The 18,107-nt window shown below is 42.0% G+C and overlaps 1 protein-coding gene and 1 pseudogene across 1 annotated transcript in view; both read left to right on the top strand.

The window, feature by feature from the left end:
- The window catches only part of Traip (TRAF interacting protein), a 24,319-nt gene extending 18,615 nt beyond the window's left edge, over positions 1-5,704 (top strand). Inside the window, exons 11-15 of the mRNA XM_010615532.2 lie at positions 764-919; positions 2,669-2,717; positions 2,962-3,111; positions 3,217-3,267; positions 3,462-5,704. Of these exons, the coding sequence (XP_010613834.1) occupies positions 764-919; positions 2,669-2,717; positions 2,962-3,111; positions 3,217-3,267; positions 3,462-3,581 (526 nt within the window). The 3' untranslated portion in view covers positions 3,582-5,704. The remainder of the gene's footprint in view (positions 1-763; positions 920-2,668; positions 2,718-2,961; positions 3,112-3,216; positions 3,268-3,461) is intronic.
- Positions 5,705-11,607: 5,903 nt separating this feature from the next.
- LOC104856236 lies at positions 11,608-12,656 on the top strand (annotated as a pseudogene).
- The last annotated feature ends 5,451 nt before the right edge of the window (positions 12,657-18,107 follow it).

Below are 18,107 nucleotides of genomic sequence, written 5' to 3'. Positions count from 1 at the left end.
TTATTTATTTATTTATTTATATATTTATTTAGTTATTTATTTTGGGGGTACCAGGGATCAAACTCTGGCCCTTGTACTTGCAAGGCAGGTGGCAGAACCACTGAGCCAAATCCCCAACTCCTCTAATTTTTTATTTTGAGACAAGGCCTTGCAAATTGCTCTGGCTGACCTTGAACTTGCTGTCCTCCCACTTCACCCTCCCAAGTACCAGTAGTTGGGATTACTGGTATGCACCACCATACCTGGCAAACATTTCTTATTTAAGAAATGTGAGGGAATGTGGCACATGCCTGGCAATTCCTTGCGAGCCCAAGGCAGGAGGATCACCATGAGTTTGAGGCCAACCTGGACTATGTAGTGAAAACTTGTCTCAAAACACTAAAGATGAGAAGGACAGAAAGTAGACTCCTAGCAGAAAAGGAAACAGGATTTAGCTCATAAAGGAAGGAGGATGTACTGGGAATGGTTTGCAGATGACTCTGATGGGACAGGGAAGCATCTCTTTCTCCATTAGTCGATGACAACATCTCTTGCTCCGTGTACTGCAGTCTAAGAAATGAAGCTACATGGTCAAAGCTCAACATTCTGTTGCGTACTTACTTGGGTTTTATCTGTCTCCTGTCTTTCTGATGTTCACTGTCCTATGACTTTGTCAAGCCCTGAGCTGAGGCAGGAGTAGGATCTGGGCCATTGAGCGGAACTCTTCTATGCTTAAAGGGCTCTGGTCCCTCTGAACTACCACTGTGGTCTTTTTTGCCTTCAGCCCAGCCCCCATGGAGATGCTAAACCCGAAGCTTCGCCTGCCACCCTTCCACAATGCCATTGACCTTGATTCTACCTTCAACGTGAATACCCCTACAGCCCAGCCTTCTGGCTCCCAGCATGGCTGCTCCAAGAAGCTCTGCCTGGAAAAGGCATGGTGAGTAACAGTCTCTGGCAGTGTCCACCACCTGGAATGGGATAGCTAAGACATCTCTGTGAGCCCTGCCCTGGTAGTTCTGAGTGGTTGATGCAACAGTGAGTGCTGCCTGGGTTTAGCTATTGCTTTGGTTCCAGCCACTTCTTCTTCCTTGGCCTCAAATCTTTGTAAAGCCCTTCTTGCTTATCTCAGTCTTCATTGTCACCCTTTAAGGTAACATACTGGGGTAAGTTAGAATGCAGGGATCCCAGTAGGGACAACTCTGGGCTGACAGTGTTGGGGCAAGTGCTTCCAATACCTTGAATGCCTGCCTACCACAGTTTCAGGCCAGAGACTCTAAACTTCCTCCTGTTGTTTAGAAGGGAGTCTAAACTTCTGTTGTATACCTCTGAGGTTCATGCTTGAGGCAGGACCATTTCATACTGTGCAGCCCAGGGGAGTAGCCCAGAGGAGCTCTGGAGCTGCAAGGGGCAGGTGGGACCTGTACTAGAGGCACAGCGAGACTAGGAAAAAGAAGGCATTCTCCTTGGCAAGGTATACCAAGTGTGGTTCATTATGGAGACACAGACTATACCCCTTTATACATGTAGGAATGTGCTAGTCAGATAAGGGGAATCTAGAGCTGTGCAGGTTTCTTCTTAACTTAAGACTGGGCATAAGAGAAGGAAGTTGAGATATTGGACAATGGTGGTTAAGAGGGCAAGCCACCACTTGCTGACTTTGAGCATGAACCCTCACACCATAGCACTTGGGCCTGGAAACAATGGGAAGAACCAAACCTAGGGGCTATGGGCTTCAGGGCACCCCTCAGTGCCTGCTCCATATCCTGGCTTCCTCCCATTGCCTCCTCTTCAGCTGTTAAGGTTGAAGTTGGTTATCAGGGTCTTCAGGCTGCTAAGTGTTTTAGAGATACTTCTGCCATCTTCAGGGACTGTAGGGAGAATGAAGGAACATAGAATGCCTTTAATCTACTTAGCCTCCCCAGAGCTAGACTTGTAGTAAGTAGTCTTCCTAGGGCTGTCATATGGCCTTATCTCAAGTTAAAGAGGCTGAAGTGAAGGAGTCCAGAATCACTTGCTCCGGGCCTCCTCTTGTGGCTTGAAAATAAAACAGGCCAGCTATGGGTCAATATTTTCCCACTCACCTGGAGAAATACCAGGAGAGGATATGTAGCTGCTAGGGTCCCCAGGAATTCGATGGAAACAGTGCCCAGTTCTGGGGCTGGAAGTAGGAAGCCAGACTTGGGGCCATCTCTGTTCTGCTTCATATCTTCCCTGCACACATTCTGTAGGATGATGAACTGACCTTGTGTTCTGAGAGTACTCCGGGCTACCTTACTAATTGGCTAACTTACTGAGAGTCTCATTGAAGTTGTGTCCCTTCTCTGTGTGGGCAGGACGAGGCCTGAGCTTATTGGATGCCTTCTGCCTGTATTAGGGCATGACCTGACTCCTGCTGTGATGAATTGCTTGGGCTTCCCAGCCCCATGTAGAGCCTGGAACGTAATGAGGTACCCAAGCACTTGGGGAGCATTGCAATGAAGCCATAAGATTGGGACATGGTCCACCTTACCCTATTCAGCAACTCTTCTGTCCAGTTGTTCACAGACCTGCCCTTAGGGTGGATACCACAGAAACATTTCCCAGTGGTACCTGTCCCACCATGCCACTCTGGTGGCTCCTTTAAGGACATGTGTTGGCTCTCATATATTGCTTACCTAACCCTTGCCTTTGTGTTTCACTCTTATAGCTCTCCTGTTCAAGATGTGCTAAGGAAGATGCCCAAAGTTTCCAAACAGGTAAGGACTTTCCAGAAGAAAGTACAGGCAGTCATCATCCAACCCTGGGAGGACAGAGTATTATCAGAGCCCTCTCTCCTGGCTCAGGACTGAGACATTTTTGAGCCACTCCTGTAACCCTATTTATTATCTTTCTTGCCTCCTGATGAGGCACTAGAGATTCTGATCTTGTTCTGCCACCACTCCCCTCCCTACTTTGCTTTCACTTGACTCTTCAAATCTATCTCTGGGGTTTTCCCTGCAGGAGTCCCAGCTCTCTCTGGGTGGCCAGCGCTGTGTAGGAGAACCAGATGAGGAACTAGCTGGTGCCTTTCCTGTCTTCATCCAGAAGGCAATCCTGGGTCAGAAACAGTCCAAGAGGACTATGGCAGAGTCCTGTCGCAGCACAGATGTGGTAAGTGTGGCTTCCCACAAATTCTAGTTTCCATCCATCTTGAAACGAAACAGGCAGCTCCCTAGCCCAATAGCCTGGTCCACTCATCTCTTCCTTTTGCCCTAGGTAAGAACAGGCTTTGATGGCCTTGGGGGCCGGACAAAATTCATTCAACCTGTATCCTTGTTCTGTTGCAGTGGGTTGGGCTGAGCTGTGGAGCCTATACCACACACTCCCAGACATCAGATTACGAATGTCTTCAGCCTCAGGTGTGCAGAGCTGGGCCTTGTTCAGTGTAGTAGCACTGTCCACCCCACGTGTGAACCTTTTCTAACCTATACTCCAGGCCTATTCCTTAATATCTTCTCCAGACTGACATAGCTGTGATCCGCCCACTGCCGGTTAAGCCCAAAGCCAAGACTAAGCAGAGAGTGAGGATAAAGACTATGCAGCCTCCCTGTCAGACCAAGCTGGATACCTTCCTGTGGTAAAGAGACTAGTATAAGCAGTGGCCAGATACATACCTCCAACAAGAAGACTGGCCAGGCCAGGGATCTTTTAGGGGATGGGCTCTTTCAGGTCCAGTCCTGAGAGCAAGGGCGGATGAGCAGACAAAGCTTCAAATGACACCAAGAGACTGAACTTCCTGTGCTCAGTCTGCCTTACCCCACAACACTGGGCTTCTCTTTAGGAGTCCATACAATTCTGATTGGCTCTTTGTTTTAAGCTCCCGTTTATAGCAGTGGTCATCAGTTGGCTGAGTTTTTTCTGGTTGTGGAGACTACAGTCACTTGTTGATTGTTTGTATGGAAAAAAGTACTTGAGGTTTCTCAAGCAACCTCGTCAGAGCTTCCTTCTGCCCTGGCGTAATGCTAAGCATGGCTTGGGCCAAGCAGAGTGGTGGATAGAGGTAGTGGTAAGGCGAGGATGGGGGAAAATAACAAAATATTGTCTTTTCTTCCTGGTTCTGGGATTATACATTTGCATTGAGACTTTGGAAAACTGCTTAGGATGACTTTCTAAAGGAGGAGCATCACCTAGACTCAGACCTAGCAATTTCATTACTAGGTATGGGAACTCTCATAGGGCTTGAGAGACTCTAGCAAGATTGAGAGTACTGCAGTTTTGCCCAGTCTGACCAGGGCATAGCCCACAAGCCCTAAGGAGGAAAGTGGATAGGTAAACTATTTCTCCATAAAGAGTTCACTCATAGCAAGCACAAAAAATTAGTAGTGGCCAAATTGTGAGGTTTCAGGTCCTGCCTTTAGGGGCACTTTCTCCCAGAGTGTTTCCCTGCTTGACCCCTAGCCTGGCCAGGACCCCCTAAACCTCCCTCTCCAGCTATTGAACAAGACTTTACTTAGGGCCCAGTATGGGATGAGAGGAACAGAAAGTGAGTAACTAGTTAAGGCTGAAGGTGCCCAGCTACTTTCTAGTAAATCTAGAGAAACACTGGGCTATACGGATAGGTAATCCTCTTAGTTATGGGGCTGACATGAGCTGAGGTGTAGTAAGGATCAGTGCAGTATCAGACTGAAGAGTAGAGGCTGGCTGCCAGCACCCTCTTCACCTGCTGAGTGTTCTTGTGTAAGTTACCTAGCCTCTGTGCTTGGCTTTCTTTATAAAGTGGGGACAAGAGTACCAACATCACAGGAGTGGGGATCTAATGAATCAGGATATTGGTTAAGAACTTATACAACTAAATGAAATAAGCCAGATATAAAAGGACTACAGTATGATTCTACTGATATGAAGTATCTAGAATGGGCAAGTTCATAGAGACAAATAAAATAGTAGAGACAGAAGCAAAATAGAGGATACCAAGGACTAGGAAACTGGGGAGCTACTGCTTAATGCTAAGAGTTTGGGATAATGAAAAAGTTTACAAATAGGGATGATGATTCCCCTCCCCCAAATCCTGAAAACCCAAAACCAAACAAAACCCAAAAAACAAGACTGACCTAATAAATATATGGAAATGTTGCCATTCAGCCCGGCATTCTTTGGCTCAATTTAGACGGAAATCACAGCTCTGTTAGCAGTCCTGATGTCACCAGGTAACATAAGTTAGTAATGAATCCCATTAATTTGCACAGCCAGCTGCTGGTTACTGCTGCTGCTGGTGGTAGATCAGTTCTACCATTTGCTGGTCTCTGTCGTCTGCTGTTCTCTGGAGCTCTTTGGTGTTAACAGCTCTGAGTGTTTGTCTTTCTTTGCAAACCAGCTGCTCAGTCCACACTACCTGGGAAATGAATCAAGAGCAGGTTTTACTAGAACACCAAAGTAAGTGTTTATTTTAACAGGGCCTGTGCTGCAGCAAAGTGGGGCTGTTATACAGGAGCAAGGCCTCCTAGACTAAAATCAAAAAGTGTCTAGGAAGTGCTATTTATGTAGCAGCTGCCAGCCTGTTACAGTGAAGGTGAAGGCTGAAACCAGAGAATCTTCTGGAGAGCTTGCTGTGAATGTTGGGTATGCAAATAAGGGGCCCAGGTCCCTCTCCTGATCTTAGCCATTCCAGGATGCTCTTTCCTTCAAAACTGCAACAGTATAGCTGGGCATGGTGGCCAACACCTGTAATCCTAGAACTTCAGAGGGTGAGGCAGAAGGATCGCAGGGAATTTAAGGACAGCCTCAACTACATAGTGAGACCCTATCTTTACAAAAACCAAAATAAACAACACTGTAATAGTATGGCCTGAAGTGGTGGCAGTAGCAGAGAGGCACCACACTGCCTTTCTGGCTACATTTACATTAGAGTGGAGAATAGTGATTTGATGGCCAGGGAGGACACTGAAGCGAACTGTCCCAGTCCACTGGGGTACAAGGGGGAGGAAAGGAAAATGAGAAGAAAGAGCAGATAACTGCTGGCCAAGCCACATCCCCACTCTAGCTAGCACAGGAAGAAATGAGGCTCAAGTGCTTCACGTCTATCTCAGACATCTTGTTTTTGGATTAGAAGAATGAATTTATTTGTTTGTTTGTTTGTTTATTTATTTGGTACCAGGGATCTAACTCAGGACCTTGTACTTGCGAAGCACGTGGTGGAACCACTGAACTAAATCCCTGGCCCTCCGACTTTTTTTTTTTTTTTTTTTTTTTTTTTTTTAAATTTTAAGACAAGGTCTCATTAAGTTCCCAGGCTGGCTTTAAACTTGTGATCCTTGTGCCTCAATCTCCCAAGTAGCTAATGAGATAGGAGATAGGGTGTAGCTTAAACTGTCTGGAAAGGGAGGTGCTATCAGATCTCAAGATACACATGTGACAAATAATTCTCAAGATCCTGTGCGAGAACCTGCAGTGTGTGGAATGAATAAAAGGAGATGACTCCATTGATAGTGGACTATTGTGACTTTGCTCACACTGGCCCCAGGATACACTTTTATATTTTTATTTTATTTTGGTTTTTAGATTTTTTGCTTCTTTTATTCCACCCAAGCTCACTCTGCTGAGCCAATTCACCTCACTTTTTTCAAATAAATGTGAAACTGCCATCATTTTTGTTTGTTTCACTCAGTTCTTTGTTCAAAATGAAACCACCTCCAGGAGATTACAGTACATCAAAATCCAGTCTACAAATTCAATACAATCCCTATTAAAATATCAATGTCCTTTTCTTATAAAAATAGAAAAAGAGGCCTCAAATAGCCAAAACAATTACAAAAGGAAAAGTTCTTCCCAAATTAAAAACTTACTACAAAGTTACAATGATCAAAACACTGAGGAGGGGCTGGGAATTTAGTTCAGTGGTTCCACTCCCTGCCTCGTAAGTGCAAGGTCCCAAGTTCAATCCCCGGTACCAAAAAAACCAAATAGACACTGTGGAGTATGGTCATACATAATGGTGGGGTCTGAAACTCTAGGGCACTAATGGCAAGACTTTTAGAAATGAGTGCTCAAACTGTAACCCAAAACCTACTTACTTATCACAAAGTGCCAACACTATAATTAAACCTGCATACTGAGGTTTTAGTTTAGAAAAAACAACTCATTAACATCTTTTGTCTTAAAAATAACACACCATAGGTTAGACCTCACTGCTCTAGGGATTGGTACCTCAATCAAAGGAATCATTGAGCTGGACAGACTAGTGATTGTAATGAGCTATTTTACAACTCAACCTTAATCAGACATTTAACAACAGAGGTCCAGATAAAGGTCAGTCAGCCACCATAGGGTAGCAGCCTCAATTCCAGAAGCAACTGACTCATGTCAGGACAGGCAGTGGAGACCTTGCCTTCTGAAAAGTTGGGGTTGTACACTTCGGTGGGTCTGGCAATACTCTGAAATGTTGCCTTAGTTTTTATGTCTGTGCCCTGTTCCCTTCCATCTCTTAGATCAACAGTGTCTTTTTTCCCCTCAAAGTTTTTGTCAGGTCACCATTTGACTACAGAGATTTAAAAAACAAAACAAAACAACAGCAGCAGCCACATACAAGGAACAAACGCTTAGCAAAATGATTCATAAAATCACGTAGATGGTGGCACATTGCCTGTGGTTCCAGCACTTGGAAAGCTGAGGCAGGAGGATTGTCCTAAGTTCAAGGCCAGCCTGGGCTACATAGTAAATTCAAGACTGTCCTTAGTTTCTTTGGTGTGAAAAACTATAATAGTACACAGGATCCTAATGAGATAATTAATAATGTGAAATAGGAGGTAAAGGGCTAAAGGTGTAGGAAAGTGGGAAGGGTGGGGGAAAGGTAATATGGGAGAGGAAAAAAAATATGAGAAACTGAAAAAATGGAAATAAAGTGTTTGTAAATAGGGAGGGGAGGAGGGGGTGAAGGGAGGGCAGGGACAAGGGGAAAAAAATGAGAATCAAGACCTATTATGTAAAGGTACAAAATCCCAATGATGAATGTAACTGTATTGTATACCTAGATTTTACCAATAAACTCAATAAAAAGAAAAAAAAAGACTATCCTGAACTATGTAGTGAGACCCTGTCCAAAAAAATTGAAATAGATGGCTCCCACTCTCAAGCAAAATTTAGCAGTCCCTGAAGAAAGAAAGAATACAGTTTGTAGAGTTAGCACAGTATAATAATCAGTATATCCAGTTCTTTTTTTTTTTTTTTTTTTTTTTTTTTTTTTTTTTTTTTTTACTGGAACTGTTTGTAGCCCAGGCTGGTCTTGAACTCATGGCAATCCTCCTGCCTCAGCGTCCCGAGTGCTGGGATTACAGGTGTGCACCACCACACCGGACAGGATGTTCTTAACCAAAAAAAAAGAAAGCAAATAGAAAAGTATGACCTATTCACAGTAAAAAAAAAAAAAAAAAGATACTATTCTCGACAAACTCTGAACCTGAAAATTATAATAACCTCAAGCAAAGAATACACTTGAGTCACAAAAGCTGATTGCTTTCTTATATACCAGCAATTAACAATAGCAATTTGAAATTAAAAGCAGAATGCTTACCAGAAACGGTGGCTCATGCCTATAATCCCAGCCCTCAGGAGGATGAGGCAGGAGGAGTTTGAGTCCAGCCTGGGTTTAGGACTACATAGTGAAACTGTCTCAAAAAAAAAAAAAAAAAAAAAAAAAATCCAAATATATAATGCCATTGATACTAGCACCAAAAGAAAGGAATATTTATAATCTCTAAAAATATGCAAGATCTATGTGAAAAAAATTACAAAACTGATGAAAGAAGTTAACTAAATATGTGGAGAGTTACTCTATGTTAAGGGGAAAGGAAAATTCAGCATTGTCATGATGTGTGTTTCCACACCTTAATCTACAAATTCACCACAATCCCAAATTAAAATCCCAGCAAGTGGGCTGGGGATTTAGCTCAGTGGCACCATGCCTGCCTCAAAAGTGCAGGATCCTGAGTTCGATCCCTAGTACCACAAAAAACAAAAATCTCAGTAAACTTTTGCAGATATAGATAAACTAATTCTAAGGTTTATATGGAAAATTGAAAAGCAAGGAGTAGCCAGCACTTTATTTATTTGTTTGTTTGTTTGTTTATTGGTATTAGAAGTTGAACTGGGGACCAGGCAAGCTCAGCACCACGAGGTACATCCCTGACCCAATATTGAAGAAAAATGATTGAAACCACCCATTAGGACTACTATAGAGCTATAGTAACCAAGACAATATTGTAGTAAAAGTTGATCAGTAGAGTAGACTAAAGCCCAGAAATAGATCTACACAAATATAGTCAATTGGTCTTTTTTTTTTTGAGACAGGGTCTCACTATGTAGTGAGACTGACCTGGAACTCACTGTGTAGCCCAGGCTGGTCTTGAACTCACACTGATCCTCCTGCCTCAGCCTCCCAAGTGCTGGGATTACAGGCATGTGCCACCATGCCCAGCTTCAATTGGTCTTTGATAGAGGAGCAAGGGCAATTCAACAAAGGTGCCAAAAAATTGGTTTATCTATACCCCCCCTCCAAACCTAACACATCTTAGACCTTTCACACACACACACACACACACACACACACACACAAACACACACACAAACTAAATGGATCATTGACCTAACTATAAAACATAACATTATAATATTCCAAGAAGATAATGGGAAAGGAAGGTATAGATGATCTTGGGTATGGTGATGAGTTTTAAGACAAAATATCAAAATTATGATCCATGAGAGAAGACATTAAGAGACTTAAAATAACAAGCCACAAACTGGGTATAGTGGGGGCAGGCCTGTAATCCCAGCACTCAAAAAGCTGAGACAGGATTGTGAGTTCAAAGCCATATAGTAAGACCTTGTCAAAAAAGTAGCAGCAACAAAAACTGAACACACCTCACCAAAGAAGATATGTAACAAGTTAGCATATAAAGAGGTGTTCAATATCATATGTCATCAGAGAACTGCAAATAAAAACAATAAGATAGCACTACATAACTATTACAATTGTAAACATACAAAACAACACCAAATTCAGGCAAAGAATTCTTGTTCGTTGGTGGTGGGAGTGCAAAGTGGTATCGTACTAATCAGCTTTGCTGTCCCTGGGACAAAATACCTGACACCTAAAATTTAGAGGAAGAGTTGTTTAATTTGCTGCATGGTTTGGGGAATTCAGTCCATGATTGGCTAGCACCAAGGTAGAAACATGGTTGAAGGACATAATAGAGAAAAACTGCTCGCCACGTGGTAGCTAAAAAGCAGAGAGCAAAAGGAACCGGGAAGGGAGATACACCCTCTAAAGTCATGCCCACGGCAGCACACCTCCTCCAACTAGGCCCTATCTCCTAATAACACATTCAGCTATGAATTCATCAACCAGTGGTTAATCCACTGGCGAGTAAAGTGCCTTCATTATCCAATCACCTTATAAAAACTCCATTTCTGAACATACGAGACCTGGGACATTCTAGATCAAACCATAGTGTATAGTTACAGTGGACCCTTGACTTACTAACTCACTTTATTTCCGAGTGCTGGTTGTAACTGAAGTTGGTCGATGAAGGCTCAGGCACCTCTGCACAGCCTTCAAACTCTTGTCTCCTAAAACAGGCAGATCGCGGTTCCTTAAAGAGACATTGGCCCAGGATTTCTCAACCCCACGCAGGAGAGGATGTTGTAATGTTCTTCCAGAACTCTAAGGGTTAAATCTGTCTCAGACCATCTGGAAGCACAAGCAGCCGGCATTTGGGTCATAACTCAAGACTTTAGTAGTAATTTAAACCCAAAATTCCAGTTGTAACCCAAGTTGTTCATATGTCAGGCCCGTTGTAACTCAAGGGTCCACTGAACTTTGGAAGATATGTTGGTGAGGCAGGAAATAAGGACGTGGCAGGCTGGCTAAAACCAGGATGTAACTTGAGCCAGAACTGTAGGCGAAACAAGATGTGACTTGTCAATCATAGCCAGGATGTGTGGGCAGAGTAACTTCCCACTGCCAGAATCTAAAAGAATGTAAAAGGTGGTGGAGGTGGCGGAGCAATCCCCTGGGCTGCAACCATCGTCCGTCCGGAGTGGCTGGAGCGGCGGAGCTGCGGGGAATGGCGCGAGGCGACGCCACAGGGCAGCGGCGGCCCTAGCAGTAGCAGCAGCAGCAAGACAGACTCCTGGACACTCGCCGCTGCCGCCGCGTTGGGCAGGGTGTAGCGTGCCGAGGCTGGGCTGGGGTCTCTTCCGCCGCCGCTGCCGAGGTGACCGGAGAGAGGCGCCTCCTCGCTCCCGCCCTCGCCGATCTTCAATGCCCAGTCCCCAGTTCGCCAGCGTTTTGCGTTGGAATATACGTTGCACATTTATGGCGATTCTGAGTGTGAGGGCAGACTTCTGCCAGGCTTAGCACAGCGTTCGCTGACAGGTGAGGTTAGGGGTTCTATATGCCTTGAAGACTCTGAGCACCCAGCCTCGCCTCAGAAGTAGTTGGCTTTTTTTTTTTTTTAATTGCAAGCATTTTCTTTTAATGACTCCAGTAAAATTAAGCATCAAGTAAACAAAAGTGGAAAACGACCTACACCTTTAACTTGTCTCACTAGTGCCAAAATGTAGTAAAGACTGCTTAAGTTTTGTATATAGTTAGATTTTTTTGGAGTCCAAAGGTATCCATCTGCAGATCTCGAGGCTCAGTTGGAATTTGGATTAAAATGGATTCTAAATACTTCTGCTTACCTTGGAGAGAAGCCTCATAAGAAATAAACAAATTAATAGATAAAATACCAATCAGTATTGGGCATGTTAGTGGTCTTTTTAATGTTTCTGCTGTGAAATATTTCAAGATTTGATTTTTTTTCATTGTCCCCATCACACTCCACAAGCACTGCGCACTAACACTTTTTATTTGCCATAATGAACTGTCCAGCCCCTGTGGAGAACTATGAGAACATGCATTTTTGGTAACTCACAACCCCATCAATGCTACTCTCAACAAGTTCACCAAGAAACTCAAGCATGGAGTGACAATTTTGGTTTGAGTTTGTGATGCTACATATGATAAAGCTCCACTTGCAAAAGAAGGAATCCATGTTCTAGATTGGCCATTTGATGATGGAGCTCCACTCCCTAATCAGATAGTAGATGATTGGCTGCATCTGTTGAAAACCAAATTTCATGAAAAGCCAGGTTGCTGTGTTGCAGTGCATTGTGTTGCAGGATTGGGGAGGGCACCTGTGTTGGTTGCACTTGCTTTGATTGAATGTGGAATGAAGTACGAAGATGCAGTTCAGTTTATAAAGCAGCAAAGAAAGAGAGTATTCAATTGCAAACAGCTGCTTTACTTGGAGAACTACCAACCTAAGATGTGATTATGCTTCAGAGATACCAATGGGCATTGCTGTGTACAGTACAAAGAAACATAGATGAAGGCTTACTTCATTGTGGCATTGAGAGGGAACTCTTGATACCTGGAAATGTGAATCTGAAATCTTACCTGAGTCATCAAAGTAGTGATGATGGATTCAGTACTTATCAACCACTCTCCTAATGATTAGGAAAAAAGCAGACAAACAAGAAATCCCTTAATAACATAAATAAAATGTTTAAGAAAAAAAGAGAAAGAGAAAGGGGGTTAATTCAGTAATGATTTTGCTCCTAATTTTGGAGTTTTCATTTCAGCCAGGACTGCATTATTTCAAAATAGGTCTCTAAGGAAAACCAGCAAAATATTAGCCTGTACATACATAACCATCTCTTTGGGGAGCACATTCTTCCATTGTGCTTGGCACACAGATCTCCCTGTGGTGGGATTTTTTTTATTTTTCTTTCTTTCTTTTTTTTTTTTTTTTTTTTTTTTTTGGTGGGAAGAAGGGTATATTTTCTGCCCTTCTCTCCTTTCTCCTGTCCTCTCCCTCCTTCCCCTATACACATTGTAGATGGACTAGGAGAAGCCCTTGTTCTTGTAGATTTGTGTGCAGTCTGGCAGCCTTAAGCCCACTTGGGCACTTTTAGAAAAAAACAAAAACACAAAAAAAGCAATGGCATATTTATATTTATATTATATGATCCAAGTGGCTTCTAGTCTTACTGATGATGGGGTGTTCATGTTAGTTTCTTTTCCTCAAAGCCCTGATCTAACAGGCAAAGTAGTCAACGAAGAGTCTTTCCTCAAAGAGCTTAGCTGAAAGTAGATCTCTCTTTCCCAACGAATGAAGCTAAGTGGGTATTGCAGAAACGTGTTTTCTGAAGAGGATGACTCTAGGCCATCACTAAAGATATATCCAGGCAGAGAATCAGCACGCTTTCTACAAACTATCTACCTGTGGGCTGTAGCACTACTCTGATTTTCTGTCTTATATCAGAGAATGCTGGTAGCTTAAATTTTTTATTTTAGAAATTATCGGGATTCTGAATTTTTTGAAATGGTCAAAGGAGCAACAGCAAATTTACAATATTTGGTTCTGGAGGGAAAAAAGAATACAGAAGACAGCAACCATTGACTTTGATGCCTCTTGATCTTGCTCTTCTGCTGTCATTTCTGCAGTGGTCTGCCCTACTTGTGGGATGTATCTCTCTTGTTCTTTTCCTCACTCTTTCCTTTGCTTCCTTTATTTTATTTATTTATTGTACCAGGGATTGAACTTGGGACCTTGCAGGCAGCAGAACCACTGTGCTATATCCCTGGCCCTGCTTCCTTTATTTTTAACAGAAGTTGCATTTATGTATCCATCAGGTATCCCAGCCAATTCTTTTGGCAGGACAGAAAGATCCTGGACTCACTGGTCACCATGCCATCTGGTAACATTGGCAATTTCTTACAAAGCTAAACATAGTCTTACCATAATCCAGCAATTATACATCTAGATATTTATCCAAATGATTTTTAAAAATTTAAGTCCCCCACTGGGCATGGTAGTAAATGTCTGTAATCCCAGCACTTAGGAGGCTGAGGCAGGAAGATCACCTTAAGTTCAATGCCAGCATGAGTTACATAGTGAATGCAAGGTTAGCCTAAACTATATAGCAAGATACTGTCTCAAAAAAAGAAGAAAAAAAGAGAGAAAGAAAAAAAAATACAGAAAAATTTAAATCCCCCACAAAACTCTATACATGAATATTTATAGTAGCTTTATCTATAATTGCCAACTAATTTGTTGGCAACTAATATGAAACTAATGGCAACTAACATGAAAGCAACTAATATGTTCTTCAATAGATGAAATCATTGAGGAAGAGGAATGTGGGAATTCAGCATTCACAGGGCTGCTTGCCAAAGGACTAGGGGCAGGCTAGCTGCTGCTAAGAGTTACATGGAAATTAAATGGAATTTACCAGTCTCTTCCTCTACCTATCCCCTGGACATAAAATGCTCTACTAGATGCCAAATCTCTAAAGAAGTTACTTCAAGACAGTTTCAGACAGCTTTGTTATTTTAGCAGAAGAATGAGTTCCTGGAGCTTTCTATTCCATCATCATCAACATAACATTCAAACATCATAACCTTAAAATAATGGGTCAAAGGAGAAATTGAAAAATACCCTGAGATGAAGGAAAATGAAAACACAACACATCAAAATTTATAAGATGCAGTAAAAGAGGTCCAGAGAGAGAAATGTATAACTGTAAAAATTTATGTTAAAAAGCTAGGCCTGGGCCGGGGATTAGCTCAGTGGTTCTGCTGCCTGCCTCACAAGCGCAAGGACCCAAGTTCAATCCCCGGTACCCCTCCCAAAGAAAAAGAAAACTCTTATTTGTTATTCTTTATAGGATGCCATGTAAAGAGAATGTACATATTGGCCTATAAATGTACCTTAAGAGTTCATAATGTCTAACTTCTAATTTTAGTGTGACATTGTTTCAACTGTTTGGCGACTGAGCATCCCTAAGCATGGTGACACATAACTTTTTAAGAAAACTATTATTTGACTGGTTATCTCATGTTGGCTTGACATGTATCTCTTATCACAAGCTGCTGGAGTGCAAGAGAAATGCAGATACCTGAGTCAAAAAGATCATTACCATAAACAATATCCTAGAAGACTTGTACACCCAGAAGGCATGAATATATACACCATGAAATAACAATGAGTATCAGTTACATGAAACTCTTTGCCCTTTAATTTTGTTTTGTACCAAGAGCATTTTAAATAAAACCTTATTGGGCCATGGATTTAGCTCAGTGGTTCTGCCACCTGCCTCACAAGCACAAAGACCAGTGTTTGATCTCTGGTGCCAATAAATAAATAAATAAAACGTTATTGTTTTCCCATAGAAAACTTATCCATTTGACCATGAACAATGTATACATATCACAATAATATGTTTAGCAATGCATTTTCTCCAAAGGCTATGGAAATTACTGAGGTCCTTTTTATGAACAAAGGCTGGAACAAAATTTTTCCAGGCAGCCTTTCCTTTATTTACCAAGGGGAGTCCTGTCTAGTAGTTTTTCTAAGCCCAAGAGTCTTTTTTTTTTTTTTGGTACCAGGGATTGAACTCGGGTCATTGTGCCTGCAAGGCAGGCCACCGAACCACTGAGCTAAATCCCTGGGCCCCAAGAGTCTTTTTTACTTTAACAAATTTTTAGATGACCTATGAGAGCCAGATCATGACAATTACAATATTTTTGACCAATGAAAGATTCCTAAGTTATTATATATAGACAACAATATGCACTGTATTTGTAAAACCAGTTAACATTATTTGAATCATCTGGCAACCTGCAGGAAGCATGTCTTTAGTGGCATTTATCTATAAACCAACCTGAGTTATAGGCAAACATCTTTAAAAATCCAAAATGCCAAAAGAAAAAAAACTCAAAACAGCTGTACATGTTGTAACAAATTGGACAGATAGACACACACATAAGACAACTTGTTTATAAACCAGAGTGCATTCAAATGGACTTAGCCAAGTTGAATTATAATAACTTTTGTAATTTTTAGGTTTATAATTATAAAAAAGATTAGTCAAAACTCTGTAGATCAATTAACAGATTCTTATAATAAGAATCAAAAGGAATAAAAATCTTCTATGCCTGAGAAAGCAAAAACAGTTTTAAGATGGGCCCTAAGGTGACAGTTTATCTGACTGGAATACCCAGCTACACAGGTTTCTCATGGTTGCTTCTATAGCCAGTTGTTTGACAGCCACATGTAAATGTTCCCTATAAAGGGACAAACTGTTACAAGGAATTTTAACTATCTCCAGTGGGGGGTTACTCAGGTTTGCATGTAAGAGACTAGGTGACACTCTTTGAAGCTAAGTATGAATTCCATGCAGTGAGGGAAGAAGGCCTGCTAAGGCTCCAACCTGCTGTGCTGCAGACATCTACCTATGACCATTTTTTACATTTTGAAAAGAAACAAAGGAAAAGAAGGTATATCCATCTATTCCTCTTGTTCTGTGCCTAATCTAGAGTGTCTCTTAGACTTTGTCTTGTGCAGTGCCAGTGGTGGCAGACTAGAGGTATAAGAAAGTGGCCAGAGCTGGGTTAGCTGTTCTTATCACTCTCCAATTTCACCCAAATGCTGAAAGACAGATAAATCTGGATTAAAACTTACATTTAGTATTTAAGAGTTTCAGAATTAAGCCTCGACCAGTTTTCTATTTGGCTCAGAAAAGAACTCTCTCAAAGGATTTTGGGGAGGGGAAACACCATTCTGGAAGCTTTGTCTTGAAATCCAGCAGCCACAGAGGAGGGAAGTGCCTTGAACCAAACATGGTTGAGAACTGTGTTATTTCTCAGGGGCATGACAGTGGAAAAGGAAAAGAAGAGTGCCTTTAAGAATGGCACAAGAGGGGCTGGGAATTTAGCTCAGTGATTCCACTGCCTGCCTCGCAAGCTCAAGGACCCAAGTTCAATCCCCAGTACCAGGAAAAAAAGAATGGCACAAAAAACCTGAGCATGGTGGCTCATGCCTGTAATCCCAGCACTCAGGAGGCTGAGGCAGGAGGATCGCTGTGAGTTCAAGACCAGCCTGGGCCACAGAGTGAGTTCCAGGTCAGTCTCAACTACATAGTGAGACCCTGTCTCAAACAAAACAAAAGTGCTTGTTTGAGCTTCTGAAATTAAGCCTGGGAATAAGGTTCCCAGGTTAAAATATGGCTGTCTTTTGGGTTTCTCTATAAGCTGATAGAGGGGTCATGGAATCTCATTATATCCTGATATCTAAAGGTGTCAAAAGCCTGTAATTTCTAGAAATCTCCTTAGCTGTTTTAGGGTCTTAGGCTGTGGAAAGGAAAGAATTGGTTTAATTTTTTCTTCCCCCAGGCTTTGGGTTCCCTTACATATAATAAGGCCTAAGTATTTTACCTCAAGACTGCAAAGTTGTGTCTTAGACCTAGAAACATTATAACTTCTCTGTTAAAACTCTTCTGAGAAGGATTTGATTTAAGAGCAACATTACGTCTTTCTAATCTAGTCCACAGGTCTGAGTAAGTTCTCTAAAGACCTCAATGTACATATCAGGGTCATCCAAAAACTTTATTAGGTCTCATTTAATCTGTCTTAGATCACTGAGAAAGACACATGAACACAGATAGTCCCATATTTGCCATTACTTCCTGCAAGGGATATTGTCTTTGAGGGGCCTGAACAACTTAGCTGAGGAAGGATATAGCCTCATGGAGGTTTTAGCTATGGCTGACGCAGATACTCCATCCTCAGTACATGGTGGTCAAGGTTTAAAGTTGTCTTAGAAACTTTGTTCTCAGGTTCTAAAGGGCAAGGAGTAACCTCGGGCTTAGCGGTACTGAATGTCTTAAAGGTGAGTTGTCTCTCATTACATTTACCCTTGAACACCAGCAAGAATTACTTCTTTTTTATTTCATTGAGTTTATCGGTACATTTTAGATATACAGTACAGTTACATTCATCATTGCAATCTTGTACCTTTACATGACAGATCTTGGTTCTCATTTTTTCCCCTTATCCCTGCCCTCCCTTCACCCCCTCCACCCTCCGCTATTTACAAAGACTTTGTTTCCATTTTTTCATATTTTTTTCTTTTCCCTTATTTCCTTTCCCCTACCCTTCCCACTTCCCCTACACTGTTAGCCCTTTTCTCCCTATTTCACATTATCAGTTTTACAAGTTGGATCTTACACTTTTAGTGTTTCACACTAGAGAAACTATTCAGTATTTATATGTGTCCTATTTATTTCAC

Source organism: Fukomys damarensis, unplaced genomic scaffold (assembly GCF_012274545.1).
Source record: "Fukomys damarensis isolate Sample0158 unplaced genomic scaffold, DMR_v1.0_HiC HiC_scaffold_37, whole genome shotgun sequence".
In the NCBI taxonomy this organism is placed as follows: domain Eukaryota; kingdom Metazoa; phylum Chordata; class Mammalia; order Rodentia; family Bathyergidae; genus Fukomys; species Fukomys damarensis.
This window is presented reverse-complemented; position numbering and strand designations above follow the sequence as displayed.